We start from the raw sequence: 20,725 nt of genomic DNA, 5'->3' as shown, positions 1-20,725 counted from the left end.
AAGTACTGTGAAAGAAAACAGAGCTGTCATCTGAATGAAAACAATTTTAGCTGGAAATCTTCCAAAACCAAAAACGGAAAAACTAAGTTTCTTTCTCAGAAAGCCTATACATCTGTAAAGAACAGAAGAAAATATTTCTGGCTCTTTAGTGTTCATGGGAGATGTTTCAAGCAAAGAATCAAAAGGGAATCTTAAAATATGAAGATGGAATAGAAAACTAGGAAGAGTAACTTTCACAGAACAGGCACTTAATACAGAGTTCTTGAGTCAGCAGAATCTAAGCTTCTTGCAGCGGTAGAACCTTCCATGGTTCCAGCAAACTCCACGATTCTGGCCACCCTGCGAAACACAGTGCATCAGGAGAGTCAAGTCTGTTGATAACAAGCTATTAAGGACAGAAAATGTGGAAAAAGTCAGACAGTTTTTCAGGATTTTTTATTTCCATTTTCTTTTTAAAATATAGCATTCCATTTTTTATCTTTTTATTTTGTTAAGGAAGAAAGGTGAGCTCATTCAAAAGGAAAACTGAAAATCGGGAATGCGCACTCCAACTCCATCCGCACTCTCAAGTTGTTTAAGAAGCGCACGTTTATGGTTTATCAGTAGGCCCAGGTCTTTCGACACCACTATCAGAGGTTGTTGATTCTAAACTACCGGGTAAGACTTTTTCCCCTTTGATTTAAATTTAAAGTCCATTTCAACAAAGCAACCGCAACAATTAATGTCTAGTGTTTGCCTCTGGGGAGTGAAGTTCTCCAAGTAAGAAGCGAAAATAGAAAATAAATGTTACTGTGATCAGAAAGTCATAATTTCAGAAAACGGGGCAGAGACAGTAAGTCCAGGTTGCAGGACCAGGAAATAGGAGTGTTCACCCACAGGATATTTATAAAATTGATGACTGTGACAGCAGCCCTTTCTAGAGGTAATAATGTCATTAGGTTGTGACCATGCTCCAGAAACCCCAACAGCTCTGCATTAAGAACATCTGGAATTGTTCATATGACACAAATTTCTGTTTCCTGCTGTTAAGGCTTTAGTGATGCCACTCTGTGGCATCAGTTAACATTTTTTTTCCTTTGCAAACCTCTTCCTTTCAAATCAGGAAGTGTACATAAAGTGCAAGTAAGATTCATTCCCTCTCCCATACTTCCAGGCTCTTGTTTTGATAGCCAGTATACCCAATCTTATCAGTTAAACCTCTGGCCAGCTAGGTCATGTGCATGTATTTCTTGAATTAGCAAATGAGCTCATCCAGCAAAGAGTGTCTGAAGGTAGATACAGTCTTGGCAAGAAAACACAGTACCATATGCAAGACAGGGATATGAACAACATAAGCAGTAGGAGGGCTTCTTGTCAATGAGTCACCGAAGAGGCCTTCTTTGGATCTCAACTTTTAAGGAGAATTCAGGAACCGTTACTAAAATGAATGAGGCCAGCGGATTTCAGAGCTCGGTCAGTCTTCACTGTGGGCAGATTCCGTTTTCCCTGGATTGGGGACAGCAAAGAAAGTGAGGAGGGCAAAGTTTAAGGTCACAAATTTCTCAAAAAAAAGCCTCCAGTAAATATTTCCCATCTTACAGAACAAAGTTGAGCAGAATGCCTCCCAAGAGAGCTTAGCAACATATGCTTTCTCTGCTCTTTGACAGGTATGTAGTCCAAATGGGTCACAGGTTTGGCAATCTCACGTATATCTTTCCTGCCGGATTTCTTAGATAGATTTTTCTTGACTAATACACCCATGAGCATTGTAACTCTTCAAGAGAAGGATACAGTGTATATTATTTCCCACAATTTAGGGGCCAGAAATTTACCTTCTCATAAACCGGGTGGGTGGGACTAGCAGGACTAGTGTTTCAATGAAACATATTTTGGGAAATACTGCCGTAAGGCGCTGGCTGGAGGGAACAGGAATGACGTTAAGGCATAAGGCATATTCAGCTAACATTACATGGACCCAGTTTCTCTACTGAGAGTCACAGTTCTACATCAACATAGTAGATTAACCATTATAGCTGGGTTCTACTGTATTTCCTTTGTAATGTGCCTAAATCATGGGCAAAACTTAACGCTATGTTTGATGGGTGAAAATTAATGATCAAAAATTAACTATTTCCACCTCTTACAAACTGCCATGCAATCTGTGGACATTCAGAAGGAATGTCCTCTGTATCTTTTCTGACTTTTCCAACAGAGCTGAGGCCAGGGTTTCAGAATTAGGCCTATCAAGATGTTACTATACCTGAAGCTAAGCCACAGCTGAGACCGAACAGAGTATATTAGAATACATATAAAAATCTTGAATAAAAGTCATCAACTGACTTGATCAAAAGTCACAGGAAATTATCAAACACATACTAGTTAAATTCCTGAATTTCTTTTTGGCTTCTGCCCTTTCTTCAGCATCGAAGTACCAAACAGTCATAGCATATCTGTGAAAGAGAAGCAGACATAAGAAAAGAGGTTTAAATACTACCAAAAAATAAAATATAGTAGTTATAAATCTCACCATCAGAGTCATCTATAAAGCCAACATTTCAAGTTTTTCCTAATATTACAAGTCCACTCCAATTTTAATTTAAAATAAACCTCTCAGGTTTCAGTTTATTTAAAGGTAATAAAACACATAAGGAATTCCAAGTATGTACCACGCATTATCCTAGACAGTGAGATTTCAAATGATCATGTGACTGCATCTGACTTCCTCAAAGAGCTCAAGTACTGGCCGGGGAGACAGGCAATTCAACAAATAATGAAATAGGTCAAGATGAACCACACAGAAAGGACTAGAAAGGAATCGTTGTGCTAAAGAGTGAGAGACCCAAGTTGGTGGGAAGAGCACAGAGAAGAGGAGGTAGCATTTGAGTGAAGCTCTTTATCTAAGTGATGGGACACTTAAAACTCGTGGGTTTCTTTCTTTAGTTTTGGATACTGAAGTAAAGATGCAATAGAATAATGATGTCCTCAAGCTTTCTGCTGCATTCCCATTAATTTGCTTTATCCCATCTATGGGATAGACTGTAAAGTCATTTCATGCGTTTTCAAAAGTTCCATTTTATAATTATTACTAGCTCCTAGAATTTCTTATACCACTTGCTTTTTTTTCCCCAAGGGCTCCTCAACATTTGCTAATGCTTCCCCTGTGACTTCAGTCATCAAGGGACCGGAGAATAATTCTGGCACAAATGACTGGGTCCAATTTTTGCACCCCATGAAACAAGCCACAAGCAGGGCTTTGGTGGTAGAATTATTGACCTGCTCACCTAGGGCACATTCCAGTTCAACATTTAATAAAGAACTCCGTGTCGGACTCACACCTGTGATTTCTGGGGGAGAACACTTACAAATCCTAAGCACTGTACACATATTATTTTAATTTAAAATTAGGCTTGCTGAGGTTTAGTCATTCTCCTACCCAAGTTCTCTCTCTTTGCCCCCAACTGCCATTCCCAATTCAAGCTGCACCCAACAGAACTCCAGTACTGCCCAGTCTATAGCTTAGGCCATAAAACAAAGGCAAATGAGGCAGAATACCAAAATTAAGATTATACCAAGGGTTTCTAGATTAATGCTAAACAATACTATGTTGTTCAGTTACTCTGAAAAGCTTTCCATGCATGATCTAAAAAAAGGATTTTTAAAAATCCAACTGTTATGACCTGATGGGTACAGTTAGGCCAACCCAATTTTAAGCTAAGGAAAAGGTAGAAAAGAAAAAAAGGCAGAACACATTTCCCTTGCTTTTCTCAACACTGTTTCTCTGCTGGCAATTGGCAACTTGTAAACTCATCCAGAGTTAACCAGAAATAATACCTGATAAAAAAATAGTCAACATTCCTTAGTGGTAGTTAAGTGTAATTTTTTAAAGGAGGGGTGGGAAAGAAAGGAGAGGAGAGAAAAACACTGGGAAATAGAAAATAATTTGTTAATAATGAGTGCAAACTGACATTAGGTTTTGAACACTAAAGAATCCAAAGTTTCCCCTTTAATTTGCTATCCGCTTTGGGTGTGGTTGGTCCCTGTGCTTTGGGTGTGCACAGGACATGAGTTTACAGAATTGTCTGGGAATTGGGGTTTGCACAAGAAGCTTCTCAAGAGAAATAGTGGCCTGGCTATTACCTGGTTGCATAAGAAGGCTGGACTTCATGTGGGTTCCTGCGGTCTGACCAGAAGAACAAGAGTCTGTCAAAAATGGGCTCCACATCAGCAATGAATGATTTCCCTTCTGGAAATATCCGCAGGACCCCACCGTGTAGCTGAGGGCCACAAAGAAGGTAGATTATTTCCTGGCCTCACACAAAGTTGATCAGCAATGATAGTTCAGCCTCGTCTAATAACAACACCATCTTCTAATCTCCACTCCATGTGAATATCACTCCCGAAGCTTTACCACAATCTCATACTTTGTACTATATTTTATTTCCAACTTGGCTTGATACATCTCCTTATTCATCTCACAGGAAATGAAGCCTTCGTATACCAATCATGAGGCCCACAGAAGATAGAATGCACTCACTATTGGGCCAAATCACAGAAAACTGCCAATACTTAACTGTTTTTGACCTATAAACTCCAGCCCCAGAAATTTCATATGGTTCAATCTTACATTACAGTTTCCTAGGATAGTCATCACATACAACTTCTCCTTCAGTTAGAATTAACAGCTTTCTTGTGAACTCCCTCAGCTCCTATGTGACCTCATCAGTTGGAAGTTACATGCTTTTTCTGAACTCTCAGACCATCTTCTCTGGACCTTTTATTAAATAGATCCCTCTCTTCCTTGAATTTCTTTCTTTTTATTTTAATATGGATACCTGATCTTTCCTACTAGAAGAGCTTTATCAAGGTAGAAATCAGGCATCACACATCAGTGTTACCCCACAGCACAATGCCTGGCATTGGCAGGCACTCAAATGGTTGTTGAGTGATTTCATATTTTTCAGTTTATTATCACTGACCTGACAACTTCACTCTCTTGCCTATAACACCACCTTTCAAGATTTTAAATGACAACTAGGGGATATGTTCCAGTCATGTTACCAAACAGGGAGAAGAGACAAGGCTTGTCACTGGTTTAGTTTCTCTGACCCCAGATAAAATATCTCTGCTTTATGACAGCCAGTATCTGCCCTAATGAACAGGAAATGGAGATTCAGAGGGTTCAAAAGCCAAATAAGCTTGAAAGTTCCCTTACTTCTCAGACTCTTAAATCATCCTTAACTTTCAGAAAGGATACAAATTCCAGACAAATGTTTGTAAGCGTGGAATCAGACTTCCTATCTCTATCTGTATGTTCGAAAACATAAAAATAAGCCAGAAAGACTTTGGCGTTCGCAAACTATAGTAAACCATGGCAAGCGGCCACCAATGAAATGTATCACCCTGAGAGAGAGGACTGTGTGGGAAATCTCACTTGGGGCCGGTTTTATGTCCTACAGTTCTATTTTTGTTCAATTCTCTCAACGCTGCTGCTGGAAGGGAAAACTATGTATCTTATTCGGCATTGAGAGTCATGTCAGATCTGGATTAGACTAAAAAAATTAATTCCCATTCTGAAAATAATAAATTTTACTATAATTTCTTCATCAGTCACCCTCCCACAAGGTGATAATGACCCTACCTGCCCCCCATCAAATTAACTTCATATCCATTATTTTCATCTCATCAACGTTAATAATTTAATACTCATCAACTTCAATATAGGAGGGAAAAAAGTAAACTAAGAAACAGAAAAGATTCATCAGTGGGAATTATGAACTACAAACTCTCTTCTACATCGTTGAAGTCTTTTCAGATCGCTTCTAACCCCACACTCTACTTGCATTATTCCCAAGTACCTTGGCGTCCCAGTTCTTGTTCAGATAGTAGATGCAGGTGATACAGCGGCCGTCCCCGTTGGGGTTGTCTACGTGTCGAACATAACCTGTTCCATTTCCTGGGTAGCAAGCCACCATTGCCTATGGAGAAATCCCAAGAAAGCTGGTTAACAAAGCTGAGACACTCTTTTCCCACTGATGAGCAGCTAAGTAACAGTCTCCTTGGGTGCTATGTGACATTAATAGGTGGCTGCCAACTTAATTGCATGCATGGTACATAAATTTGGACTCTTCAGCATAGAAGATTAACAGCCAAGTCATACTTTATGGCTCAACACAGTGGAAAGTAGTTCAACAGTATTCCCAGAGTCCTAGAACAGTCTAGAATGTAACCCATCTAACATCATCATCAGGATGTTCCACCTTTCTTCAATCCTCATTTTTGAAAACGTAGGTTCTTGGTTCCTACTCTAAGATCCACAAAATCAGAATCACTAGGTATGGAGTTTAGGAATTATGCCAGTTTAACAAGTGTCTCTGAATCACAGAATCACCCAGTGTCTTGTAACAATGGCTGAAGACACTCACATTTAGAAAGAGACAGGAACCAATCACGAAGGAGAAAAAGGCCAGGCTTGCTCAAATAAAAGCTTCAGACAGAAAGAAGAGGAAGGGTCAAAAGGAAGCTGCACCCTAATTTGTTAGCATAGATGGCACAGTCAGTCCAGTTCCTACAGGAAGCCACAAACACATCGTAATATGTCTCACAATGCTTGTCTTCTTCCTACTGATGATCAAATCAGATGATAACCTGACTGTTCTCTTCCTTTGCTCAAGCACAATCAATCTGTATCAACCAGGTGGAGGAATTAAACAGAAAGCCATCCTAAAAACCCTACTGAAAATTACTATGAGAGAACTACTGTTAAAAGGTTAACAAACCTCTAATTGGAGGAATTACAGCAAGGTGTAGAAAAAAACAGACAAAGTGCTAAAGCTAGTTCTTTTCACAGGACACTGCCCTATTTCTAAAATATTTTTGAAGGGATGAGACATGCAGGGAAGATACTGAAACTGGCAACATAAGATGAGGAAGGGGATATTTTTCTGGTTTTGCTTACTGATGTATTCTTAGTGCCTAAAACAATGCCTGACACTTGGAAGGTGTCTGTTTAAAATTTGATAAATAAATGAAAATATTAGCAAAAGACTCTTCTTTTTAAAGTAAGGTTAGATCCTACCTACATAAATAGAAATTTCTGTCATTATAAAAACCTATCTTCAACCATACATGCAGTGATTCAACTTGTATTTTCCCTCAAAATGACATGGTTGTTTCACTGGTAAAATGATCAAGTGGGTAGAGGCCCAAACTAATTCACTAGTGGCTCAATGTATCAGCTTCAATGCCATGAATACCAAGTCACTCCCAGTGGTATCATGGAAACATGACCTAAGCATGTAGCTTTACAGGCTTCACACACATTGCATACTTAGAGCAATAATTAGACTCAATAGTAGCTTGGCTTTACAATGATCTTAAAGCTTAATCACCATATCTTGTAAACCTTATATCTCCACGCAGCTAGCACTTGCCATATCCTGCCTTTGAACATCTAAAATGTCAATGCAATGTCATCTTAGAGCTGAAGTTAGACTGTTAGTTTGAACATCTTTCAGATGGGATTTTGAGGCTACAGCAATCAAGATTTAACAAACGATGGTACCACTAGGCAAGGATGGCTTGGGGAAAGGTGATGGGTAGCAGACAAAAATGATGGGCCTAGCTGGGAAGAAGAGATAAATGAAGCCACCTATAATGACTAGGGAATTACTCATCCCTGAAGCAGCTATTAGGATTGTAAGAGCCACCACTGAGCCAATACTGAAAGTCACTTAAGCCACAAACAATTACAGGCTGGATTCCCTACCATCTCAGCCTCTCCTCATGGTGAAGCCCTGAAAAAAAAAGTACTCCATCAACGCTACATAATCTTGTCTCCTAAAACAGCTCTACTCTAAGGAAAAGGTCAGTGGTCTGGATGCCTGACATCTAGCTGACTCTGCAACTAATTGTGTGATCCCAGGCAGTTTCTTTTCCATAGAGAGGGGCTTGGGTCATATAGCCTCCTAATATCCAAGATCTAAAACTTGATCTAAGCTATCAACCCCCAAAAAAGCAACAGAATTCTTCTTCAAGGCATTGTGAAGTGCTTATCTGCCTCAGGACTCAGCTTAAATACTGAACAAATAGATACAACTCACAAAAGTACATCCCTTACAAATTGTGCATCTGTAAAATACACGTAAAAAAAGAACTAGAAAATTCCACAGGACTTATTATGACAGAACTCCCAAGTGTCAGTGAATATTTGACTGCTTAAGAGAGAAGAACAGAATTTTTCTGGCCAGAGTGAATCTTCACCCTCTTTCCTGGTTCCTGGAGCCATAGAATCAAGTTTGAAACAATGGAAGGATATCAGTGTGGGTCTCAGTGGACCTGCTGAAGCTACACAGGCCAATTTTATCAGTGTTTCTGGACAAGAGTCATAGGAGATGGGTCTAGGTTTGGACACAGTCCCAACTATTTGTTCGTCTCTGACACAGTCTAGAACCAGGAGGCTAAGCATGCCTGGAGAAGGAAGGCTTACTTCAACAACTAGTCACACATTTCTGTGCCAATTTGTGCATGGGGCAGAAACAAACCCCGGAAACTGATTGGTTCCACTGTGTTGCTATCTAAACCTCATCAAGCTTGGGAAGGGATTCGGTGTGTGTAAGGAAGGAGAATGCTTCAGAACAATAACCACAGGGCCAGGGTGCCTGGACAATCCTGTGACAACACGTGCCAAGCAGTAACACCAACACTGATAGGGAGGATGTCTCACTTACTGTGCCAGAACCCCCGGGCTTGATTACTGTTTGAAATTTCTAGAGGTTTAATAACATGTTAGTGTGACCTACAACAGCACATATGACATAGCCCTATAGTTCTGTTCTTGGATGAGTAGATAGAACAAATGTCTTTATCTACATCCCTTATGCATTCACAATTCCTTCCTGGGACTCCATCATAGACCCCTCCCACCGTCCCCAAAGGCCCCTCCACAGCTCTACAGCCAAAGGAAATGAGCAGAGGGGTGAACACTTCCCAGGATCCTAGGCTGGCTTCTACCAGAGATACATGCCCTAGACATACCTAGGCAGCCCCATTCACACAGGAAAAGTGTATGTATTCTTTAAAGAATTTCAACAGCCAAATCAAAGTAACAAAATCTGCTCCCTAAATACCATGGGTGGAAAAGAAAACAGTGGTTCTGTTAGAGTTATTGTTGAGTTGGCTTCATAAAAAAACCGTATCTCATCAATCCCAAAGGTATTGAAAGTTGAAAATGCAAAGTCCAGGATTTCCATTCCAGTGTGTAAACTGAACTCCCTTGATTGAAACCAACCACAGTTTGATTGCATGTATAAACCATTTCAAAAACTGGCATCAGTGACCTCCACTGTCCATTCAGCAGTGATGATCACTTTAGACACACAGGAGGGAAGGGGGTACATCTGCCCCATCCCAGCTTCCAGTTAGATTCACCACTGTTCTAATAACAACGATTTTTATAGAAATGAATTTTACATCACTCATGATTTTGGTGTTAGATTCACTAGTATGACTTCATCTTAAACTAAAAAGGGGACTTTTACATAAATTTTAACTCAGCAAATTGAAATACTAATCAAATCATATTATTTGCAGAATTTGCAATAAATGTGAATCCTTTTAAAAAAATTTTTCAAAACTAGCCTAACTTCAAAGGTGTCTGGCTGAATAACCTTTAAACTGGTATTTTGTTCCAAATGTTAGACCCTTCTAACTGTTAAGCAGAAATACCAGCCAATCTTTGTAAGGATTTGTTTTGAATGATGAAAGGCCTGGAGCAGAACATACTTTGAATAAAATGCAACCTCAGTACAGAATAACCTGTCCTTATTAATCTCTTCATACTTTAGTTTCCTCCTCTATAAAATGGGTTTATGACGACTGAAGGAGATAATCTATGCAAACTGCTTATTTTCCAAGCCTGTTCCACACTAAATACTGCCTAATGTTGGCTGTTTTTTAAAATAGTTGATGATCGTTGTCTTCCCCTCAACTGGGGCTTCAGAATGTCTCCCCTTCAGGGATGTGATTCTGCCTAAGTGTTTTGTAGCTTCAAATCCAGAGCTAGCAAAATTAAGTAGCTTGGAGTGCTTGCAAAATAATATAAACGAATGAAGTGAATCAGGTTATACATGTGTCAAAACTCTAGAGTGTATGCTTATGCTATGCTACCTACAACCAGGGAATTTGCTGTCCTTTGCAACAAGGGCCCAGTGTTACAAAATCTTCAGATTTTAGGAGAGTAAAATGCATCCGAACCAGGTTTGTATGTAAACTCTTCTGAATATTTTTGATCCCAATTTTTAAATCTGGGCCACAAAAGATACATCAGGTTGTCTTTTGAGACCACTGTCTGAGGTCTCCTAAGATGTCAGGCTACCCTGTGACAGCTCCTGAGCTGCAAGTGGGCACCTCCCCACCTCGCTTCACCAGGCTTTGGGGGGTGTCCCACCCATAAGCAAAGCCTCATCCAACAGGGTCACCCGCAGCCCACAAGCCTCCTCCAAACCCTCCCTCTCCTTAAGGGCTTCTGCTCCAGACACAGCAGTGAGCCCCAGGATCCACCAGAGGACAATAACTACATGGGAAATTTGATATATAAAGACTTGAGAAGAAACACACAAATGAAACCATGTGCCTTCTTTAGCTGGAACAAGGGCCAACAATTCATGGTAGTGGAGAAGGCAGTAGGCTGAAGTTTTCTGGCCAGAAATGGGTCCAACTTATATTCAGGTGACAACAGCCCGGGTGACAAACTTTCCAATGTTTCTAGTCAACTGCGGGTGGAGGCGCTGAAGGCTATACTCCCAGGCTCATCCTTCTGGCAGTTTGTGTTCAGCCCTTGTCCTAACATACACATTTACTGTGGATAGGGAACAGGGTAGCCCGGAGGCTGTACACTTTATGTTCTGTATTCATAAAGACAACTGTCGAGGAAGGGGCCCCATTTGGTCATTCCTGGTGGTGGTAACTGGAACAAAGCACTATATGTGCTAGCTAGCATATAGCTCTAAAATTGAACTTCTCTGATTTAAAAAGAAAAACAAAACTAAAAAATCTTTATGTATTCACATTGCCACATGCAGGAAGCGCTACGAAGAAAAACTGGAAGAGGCATGATCTTTCCAAGTTTTGTTCTTTAAAAAAAAAATCTAAATATAAATTAAGCCAAGATGTCATTTCCCTTTATTTTTCCATTTGACCCTGACAAGGAGGGAGACAAGAGAACTCCAAAAATTCTTCAAAAAGACAACTAATTCAAATCCAGAGGACACAGAAAGCCAACTGGAATCACTGCTTGAGGCTTTCCTTATCTTCCTTGTTCAGAGTATGTATTCTTCAAGGATACCTTGTGAGCCCCACTGTTGTCACTGACATTCCTACAGAACAAGGCATTTTTACAAGATAATGGCAACTATGCAAAGCCATCACCAAGAGTTTCAAGAAAATGCCCCTAATCAAGGTTCACATTGCTGCCAGTGCCACCCTTTATATAAAACTGAACAAAAAGGTAAGCCCTCCAAAAGAACAGACCCATAGACCAATGGAACAGACTAGAAAGCCCTGATATAAACCCAACCATATATGGTCAATTAATATAAGATAAAGGAGTCATGGACATACAATGGGGAAATGACAGCCTCTTCAACAGCTGGTGTTGGCAAAACTGGACAGCTACATGCAAGAGAATGAAACTAGATTATTGTTTAACCCCATACACAAAAGTAAACTTGAAATGGATTAAAGACTTGAATGTAAGTCATGAAACCATAAAACTCTTAGAAGACAACATAGGCAAATATCTCTGGAATATAAGCATGAGCAACTTCTTCCTGAACCCATCTCCTCGAGAAAGGGAGACAAAAGCAAAAATGAACTCATGGGACTACATCAAACTAAAAAGTTTTTGTACAGCAAAGGGCATCATCAACAAAACAAAAAGGCATCCTACAGTACAGGAGAATATATTTGTTAATGACATATCCGACCAGGGATTAACATCCAAAATATATAAAGAACTTAACACGCCTCAATACCCAAAAAGCAAATAACCTGATTAAAAAATGGGCGAGGGTATGAAAGACACTTCTCCAAAGAAGAAATTCAGATGGCCAATAGGCACATGAAAAGATGCTCCACATCACTAATTATAAGGGAAATGCAAATTAAAACCACAATGAGGTATTACCTCACACCAGTTGGATGGCCAACACCGAAAAGACTAGGAACAACAAATGTTGGCAAGGATGTGGAGAAAGGGGAACCCTCCTACACTGCTGGTGGGAATGTAAGCTGGTTCAACCATTGTAGAAAGCAATATGGAGGTTCCTCAAAAAACTAAAAATAGAAATACCATTTGACCCAGGAATCCCACTCCTTGGAATATACCCAAAGAATATAACTTCTCAGATTCAAAAAGACACATGCACCCCTATGTTTATCGCAACACTTTTTACAATAGCCAAGATACGGAAGCAACTTAAGTGTCCATCTGTAGATGAATGGATAAAGAAGATGTGGTACATATATACAATGGAATACTATCCAGCCATAAGAAAGAAACAAATCCTACCATTTGCAACAACATGGATGGAGCTGGAGGACATTATGCTCAGTGAATTAAGCCAGGCGGAGAAAGAAAAATGCCGAATGATTTCCCTCATTTGTGGAGTATAACAATGAAGCACAACTGAAGGAACAAAATGGCAGCAGACTCAGAGACTCCAAGAATGAACTAGTGGTTACCAAAGGGGAGGAGTGTGGAAGGGCGGGTGGGGAGTGAGGGAGAAGGGAACTGAGGGGTGTTATGTTTGGTGCACATGGTGTGGGGGTGTGGGTAAAATTGCAGTATTTCCAGAAGATCTCACCTGGCTTTGGTACATCTGCATATCAACAGGCGTTCAGAGGTGGAGAGAAGTATGGCTTTAGTGCATTTGCATCTTTCCTCAGGGGTGGAGAAGTTCATCTCCATACCAGTGGATAATTACCTGGGCAACAGAGGACTTATCTGTACCTGAGAGGTGAGCGGGGAGGGTCAGTGTGGTTGCTGCTTGAGCAGAGAAGACAGCCTGGGACTGCAGTTTGTGAGCAATAAACAGGTTTTAAACTTTATTTCTCCCTTTGACTGATTTTGGCTTTTAGAGGTATTTTGCCCTGGAATTTCCTTTCACCAGACTTACAGGGGGATCACGGGGAGAACAGTGTAGCACAGAAAAGGCACATAGTAGATCTCTGGAAACTTGCTGCACTGATGGACAGTGACTGCATTGGGGTGTGGGTGGGGACTTGATGGTGTGGGTGAATCTAGTAACCACATTGTTTTTTCATGTGAAACCTTCATAAGAATTTATATCAATCATACCTTAATAAAAAATTTTCAAAAAAGAAAAAAAAAAGGTAAGTCCTCAATGGGATGGATGATGAGTAGCTCAGAGCATTAAAAGTGATTTAGAATCTTTATATACTCATTCTAACCTCATCTATATTGGCATAAAGAAATTAGTTTTAGATAAATAGGAACTTTAGAGAAAAAAGTGGGAAACTTTGTGCAAATTGTCACTAGTTATCTTGGCATCTTGTTTATCTATCTTGATAGGAACCAACCTAGCAATTTTCTTCCTCCTAGTGCCTCTAGGTAAAGATGAAGGTAACAAAATGAGGGGAAAATAGGAAATATGCTTTTGGTGGGCAACATGATCTACATCCAACCACCACATTCCCCTGACCAAAGTTTCTGCATCTGACCACACAATTCATAAGATTCCAAATGCAGGACAGTCAAATGTCTGTAAGGTAAGTAATCCTTTCAACAAACCTCCAGTTATTCATTAAAATGTTTTCTGAAGGGCCCCCACCAGTAAGATGGCAAACTTCCGGCTTCTCTTCGGGGTCCTCGGTTCCCGCCAGCGCCACCTGAAGCACAATCACCTCTCGCCCCCCTCCCAATCCCAGCACCTAGCCAACAGCCACCAGCCCCGTAGAAGTAACACCACAATCACCCTATGCCCCTTCCTATATAACCCAGCACCTTTCCCTAATAAAGCGGAATTCTCAGGTGAATTGCTGCTGTGTGTCACTCCTTTCCTTTCATTGGTGCCAAAACCCGGCAGACGGGACACCCCAACTGGGCCCCGTCTTCCCCCCGACACCAGCAGCAGCCTGCCCTCGTCCTCTTTTTCCAGCGCTGGCTCATCACACTCACCACTCCTCTCTGGCCTTTAGGTAAGTTTTCCCCCCCGGAGTGGGCCACTCTTCCCCGAGCTATCACAGTGCCATTGACTGTGATCGTCCGGCAAGGCCCTGACGCTTGGGGATGAGGAGGGAACTCTCCCCGCCTCAGGCCTTCACGGCTGCGGCGGATCCTCAGGCCCCTCCTCCGACAGTCATAAATCCCTGCCTCAGGCCTTCACGGCTGCAGCAGACCCTCAGGCCCCTTCTCCAACAGCCATAAACGAGGTGACTCCTTTGCAGATGAGAACGCTCCCTTTCCCCCCCACCTCCTTCTGTTCCGTCCACCGAAATCTGTTCTGTCTGCCGAAAATTCCTAGCGCTAGGTACCTTGTGACTCCGGCAAACTGCCTTCTTAGGGAAGTCTGGGTGACGACCCACACTTCCTAAGAAATTCCGACTCGTTTCTGAGTTTTCGCAGACCACCAAGGATCATTGGGGATGCCCTTTGTCTCCTTGCGGTCGGCTTCCAGTCCGAGGATCTCCGTTGGTCTTCCCCTGTTTGTCTCCTTCTCTGTCCTTTAGCCGTGGGAGCCTCCTCATCCCTCCCTGAAAGTTCACCTCTTGAATGCCTGCTTAAGCATCTGGCTACCCTCTCCCTGACGCCTGATATAAAACCAAAACTTCTCCGTAAATATTGCTCCCAAGATTGGCCGACATACCCCCTAGACAATAACAACCAATGGCCCGCAGGGGGAGCTCTTGATCCTAACATCACTCGCAATCTCTTTAACTACTGCTGGCGCCTGAAAAAATGGAAGGAGATTCCCTATATGGAAGCTTTCTGCCTCCTCCTCCCCTCCCCCACGCCCCCTCCCAAGTTCTCCTAGCCTGCAAGCCGCCGCCCCAGCAGAAGCCTCCTGTTCACTCCCTTCCCCTTCTTCTCCTACAATAGCCCTTTCTCCCTTCCTCCCCCACCATCTCCTCCCCCATCTCACCTCCTCTGCCTTTGTCCCCCGCAGATTAAGCCTGAGCCTTTCAGCGCCCCCTTTAACTAGGTCCCGGGGGCCTCCTCTGTCTTTGCCCTCATCACCTGTTTCTCCCCTGTTAGGGACCGCCTTTGTCTTCTCACATGTTTGTAGGGAGAATGGGAAAGCACCTTCCCCCATGTCTGAACGCAGCATGGGAAAGCACAAGCTAGAGAACAACCGGTGCAGTCCTTGGAAGTTATCTGTCCACAAAAACATATCTTGTCCTCGAAGATGAGCCAAGACTCCTCACTCTGAAAATAGGGAGACCTTGAAGATGTGTAGAAACACTGCCCCTGCTTCTAGCTATGCCCTTCCCCCACTTGCTGATGTGGCAGGAATGGAGAACAAAGAACATTCTGTTTATGCATTACATAAGCAATTAACTGGAGCCCTGCTGTAGCTCAGTTAGTAGAGCATGAGACTCTTAACCTTAGAGTCATGAGTTCAAGCCCAACTAAAGCGGCAGAGGCAAGCAGCTGGGCTGCTAGCTGGCGACACGTGGGTCCGATTCTATCTTTCTTTATTTTCTTTGTCCCCCTTCCGCACTTCAGGACCCTCTCGACTAGGCGCAGCTAGACTGCGTCGCTCCCCAACAGACTGAGCCAGAACCCTTCAGTCCCCCTCAGACTCGGTCCCGAGAGCCTCCCAAAATTATCGCCCCCCTCCAGGAGGTAGCAGTATCCGAAGGCATCGTGCGCGTTCACATCCCTTTCTCCTTAGGAGATTTAGCCCAACTAGAGAAACGCCTAAGTTCCTTTTCCACTGATACCACGACATACATCAGGGAGTTTCAATGGACCCTCCAGTCTTACAGCCTCACACATCATGAAATTTTCATGCTCCTGGCCAATACTCTCCTCCCTGAAGAGCGTAGATGAGTTTGGGACTTCACCCAAACGCACGCTACAGAAACCCACAGGACTGACCCCACCTATCCCCCTGGCCCCACTGCTGTCCCCGAACAAGACCCACACTGAGATTATAATACCGCCATAGGTCTCCGCTCTCGAGATATTTTTGCCTCCTGCTTAATAGCAGGTCTGAAAAAGGCAGCTCGTAAAGTAGTCAATTTTCAAAAGCTCCAAGACATAATTCAAAAGAGAGACGAGATCCCCTCCCAAGTTCTTAGACAGACTCACTCAAGCCCTATTACAGTATACCAGCCTAGACCCAGAAACACCTGAAGGAAAACATGTCCTTATGACATACTTCCTAGCTCAAAGCTACCCAGACATTAAAGTTAAATTCAAAAAGTTAGAACAGGGTGCCGCTACCTGACAGACTGAGATCCTAACAGTGGCCTTTAAAGTCTTCCATAACCAGGAAGAGGAGAAAGAATGCCGTAAACAAAAGGCTGATCAGGCCAATTTCCAGATGTTGGCCCAGCTGATAAAACCACAACCTGGACGCCCCTCTACAAACAAGACCCCCCCAGGAGCTTGTTTCAAGTGTGAAAAAGAGGGACATTGGTCAAGGGTGTGCCCCTCCCCCAGATCTCCTACCACCGCATGCCCCAGATGCCACAAAAAGGGCCACTGGGGGTCTGATTGCCCAATCACCCGAAGGGGAGGCTGGACGAACAACCCCCATCCTAAGCCTGCCGTAGTGGGGCTGGCAGAAGATTGACGGGGCCCGGGGGCTTCTCGCCCGACCATTTCCATCACCAAACAGGAGCCCAGGGTTACTTTAACAGTAGATGGTCGCCCCATCTCCTTCCTCCTAGATACAGGAGCCACCTTCTCAGTCTTGTGAGAATACCGGGGCCCTACCATGCCAGCCATTACTCCTATAGTTGGAGTAGGAGGTAAACAGATTTTCCCATTAACCTCCCCCCCTTTTATGCACAATTCAAGACAATCCCATACCTTTCTCCCACTCCTTCCTGGTTATGCCCCAGTGTCCCATCCCTTTACTAGGATGGGACATCCTTTCTCTCCTCCACATTTCCATAACTATATCCACTCCCACAGCCCCCAGTACTCCCTTTCTGATGGCCCTCATAGCCAACGACCCCCCTCTACCCAATGAAAGCTCCGGTTCCACCCTCATACACCCTGTAAATCCCAAAGTTTGGGACATTACAAGCCCCTCCGTGGCCCTATGTCCCCCTGCCTCTCTCAAATTACGTGACCCCTCTCAGTATATCTATCAGGCCCAATACCCCCTAACCACTTCAGCCCTCATAGGCCTCCAACCCATCATTCAAGATCTCTTAAACAAAATTACCTCAGACCCACTCACTCCCCGTTTAATACCCCCATATTAGCTGTTAAAAAAACCAACAGATCTTTCTGCCTTGTCCAAGACCTTCGCCTCATCAACATGGCCATTGTCCCTATCCATCCCTTAGTTCCAAATCTGTACACCCTTTAATCGCAGATCCCTGCCTCAGCCTCCCACTTCTCAGTCCTAGATCTCAAAGACGCATTTTTCCTATCCCTCTGGACTCCTCCTCCCAAGATTTTTTCGCCTTCACCTGGATGGACCCATACACAAGACATTCTGAACAACTCACTTGGACAGTTTTGCCACAAAGCTTCCAAGATAGTCCCCAGATTTTTAGACAGGTCCTACCTCAGGACCTCAAACAGTTTCATCATGATCACTCCAAGTCCACCTTATTACAATACATGGACAATCTTCTACTCTGCAGTCCCTTGTGGGCACAGTCTCAACTTGACACTGCCTCCCTACTTAACCTTCTAGCTTCCAGAAGTTACCGAGTATCCCCCATCAAAGCTCAAATCTCTTCCCCTCCTGTCACTTACCTCAGATTCCTTCTATCTCAACAAAGAAAGTCCATTACCTTAGACAGAAAACGGCTCCTCTCTGACCTGCCCATTCCCAAAACCAAGACAGAAATCCTTTCCTTTCTAGGCCTGGCTAGATATTTTAGATCGTAGATCCCTAACTTCTCCCTGTTGGCAAGACCCCTATATGACCTCAGCAAGGGCCCCCCTGAAGAACCATTATCCTCCTCACCCCGACACTCCTTCATTAAGCTCCGTCAAGCCCTTGTGGAAGCCCCAGCTCTCCATCTTCCTGATTTGTCGAAACCCTTCTCATTATACATTCATGAGAGGTCCAGTCAAGCTCTAGGAGTCCTAGGCCAATATTATGGCCCATCCTTTGCCCCAGTAGCTTATCTCTCCAAGCAATTAGACCCCACAGTTCGGAGATGGGCCCCCTACCTACGAGCATTAGCCGCTAGACAACTCTTGCAGAAGGAAGCTCATAAACTGACATTCAGGGAGCCCCTTACCATTCTGTCCCCACATCACCTAAAAGATCTCTTAACCTACAAAAGTTTACAGACTCTCCCTCCCTCCAGACTCCTGACCTTACTGTCCTCTTTCCTCCAAAATCCTGTTCACCCCCTTTGCCATCCATACCCGAATCATGACTTTTTCCTCCTTTACTGCTCTCTCGCTTTTTTTTCTTCATTCCTATTGTCTTCCCCACCACCCCAGCCTCCTTTGTATGGCGATTCAAAGTCAGACAGACTTACACACAGCATCAAACAAAAGTTACTGCCCTCATTGCCACACCAGACTGCCCTCTGAAAAGCTGCTCTGAGCCTTTATACCTCCACTTTCCTCCCTCGACTGAAGTGTTCACTAGCAGCTACCCTTATTCTCCCTACCTCTGCTTCCTCTATGACCAAAAACAAGCCTATTTCAGGCGATGGCCAGACACCTACAGGAGATGTCCCTACTGGTCTTGCGCCATTCACTACATGGGTAACTTCCAGTATCCACAGTATTACTCCTCCAACCGTTTCATGAAATATCCCAACAGCTCATTCTCCTTATCAATCCCAGATCCCTGGGACTCTTGATGAGCTGCCAGAGTCACAGCCTCAGTTTACTACGGGGGGTCCTCGACCCCCCACGGTACCCTTCATATCTCTCTAAAGTATGTTCCCTCTCATTCCCAGATCTCTCAAGTTGCATCAGATATCAGACATTCCGAAAAAGTCATTATCCAAACTCTTGACAGCGCCTCTTCATCTTCTTATCCCCGCCCCTCTTCCCATTTCTCCTACTCTTCATTACAGCTCATTCAGGACACCACCATCTTTCTCAACCACACCCTTAACACAGCCAATTGTTTCTTGTGTGCATCACTACAACGCCCACTGCTGGCCGCTGTGCCCCTTAATATTTCCAACTACTCCTTCCATGCAGAAAGACAACCCCTCTGCCCCCTGGCAGACATACCCCTATGGGAACCAGAATATGCAGATAATCTCACCATCCACCACTGTGTAGGCCCAACTCCACCCCCCTCCAGCGCACTTCACTGCCTCTCTATCTACACCCCTACCTCCAGCTCTAAGACTTTTATGCAACCGGGACACTTCTTTTGGTGTAATGGCAGTCTTTTCAACTCACTGCCTCTCAACTCCGATACACCCTGCATTCTCGTCACCCTAATCCCACAGCTTACACTTTACAGCATGGCAGAATTTCTTGAGCTCCAACCTTCCTTGCCCTCACGCACAAAAAGAGCTGCTTTCCTTCCCATCATGGTCGGTATCTCTTTGATCACCTCAGCCATTGGGGCAGGGTTTTCGGGAGAAGCCTTGGGTCACTCTCTATGGGCAGTTAGAGATCTCAATGCCAAACTTGAGGGAGCCCTGACATCCAATGCCGATTCCCTAGCCTCTCTCCAAAGACAGGTCACTTCGCTAGCTAAAGTCACCCTTCAAAACCGGCGGGCCTTAGATCTGCTTACAGCCGAGAAGGGAGGCACCTTCGTCTTCCTTCAAGAACAGTGCTGCTATTACATCAACGAATCCGGCATTGTAGAAACTGACATCACCAAACTCACTGACCTTGCCTCCAGCCTCCACTCTGCTTCCAATTCCAACCCATTCTCTTCAATACTAACAAACCCCCTCCTCACCTGGCTCTGGCCCATTGCAGTCCCCATAATAGTCATTCTTCTCACCTGTCTCTTCTTACCCTGTATAATAAAGTTCATCAAATCCCAAGTCGGAAAAATCTCTAATCAAGCTTTCAACCAGCTTTTACTCAGGAACTACCAGCTTCTGGCCACAGAAGATCCCTCACCCTCACATGACCTCCTCACCACACGCTGAGATGGACCCCTCTCTCCGCTGGAAACTGTTCCTAGAAACAATGGCTGCAGATGCCTGGCTTCTGGCACCCGTATCCTCCTGGCACCACCATTAGAATCAACAAGTCCTCGACCTATAGTTACAGGGAACCTTCATTGATTTCCAACCTGAAGAAGTCCACATCTACTCATCCTTACTGTGGGGAGTCCTATCAACCCTTTCCTCCCAATCCTCAAGCCCTCACTCCCTTCTCCGCCCCTGTTCAGCAGGAAGCAGTCAGAGAGAAAGCAACGTCCACAACCCCATAGAGGAGAAAGGGGGGAATGAAGGGCCCCCACCAGTAAGATGGCAAACTTCCGGCTTCTCTTCGGGGTCCTCGGTTCCCGCCGGCGCCACCTAAAGCCCAATCACCTCTCGCCCCCCTCCCAATCCCAGCACCTAGCCAACAGCCAACAGCCCCGTAGAAGTAACA

General features: G+C 43.8%; 1 protein-coding gene across 1 annotated transcript in view; it reads right to left on the bottom strand.

Annotated features, from left to right (window-relative positions):
• Positions 1-416: 416 nt before the first annotated feature.
• The window catches only part of EGLN3 (egl-9 family hypoxia inducible factor 3), a 34,224-nt gene continuing 13,915 nt past the window's right edge, over positions 417-20,725 (bottom strand). The window contains exons 2-5 of the mRNA XM_036999401.2: positions 5,835-5,954; positions 4,117-4,253; positions 2,356-2,429; positions 417-1,485 (exon numbers count right to left, since the gene is read on the bottom strand). Of these exons, the coding sequence (XP_036855296.1) occupies positions 1,454-1,485; positions 2,356-2,429; positions 4,117-4,253; positions 5,835-5,954 (363 nt within the window). The 3' untranslated portion in view covers positions 417-1,453. The remainder of the gene's footprint in view (positions 1,486-2,355; positions 2,430-4,116; positions 4,254-5,834; positions 5,955-20,725) is intronic.

This window comes from Manis javanica, chromosome 8 (genome assembly GCF_040802235.1).
Source record: "Manis javanica isolate MJ-LG chromosome 8, MJ_LKY, whole genome shotgun sequence".
Taxonomy (NCBI): domain Eukaryota; kingdom Metazoa; phylum Chordata; class Mammalia; order Pholidota; family Manidae; genus Manis; species Manis javanica.
This window is presented reverse-complemented; position numbering and strand designations above follow the sequence as displayed.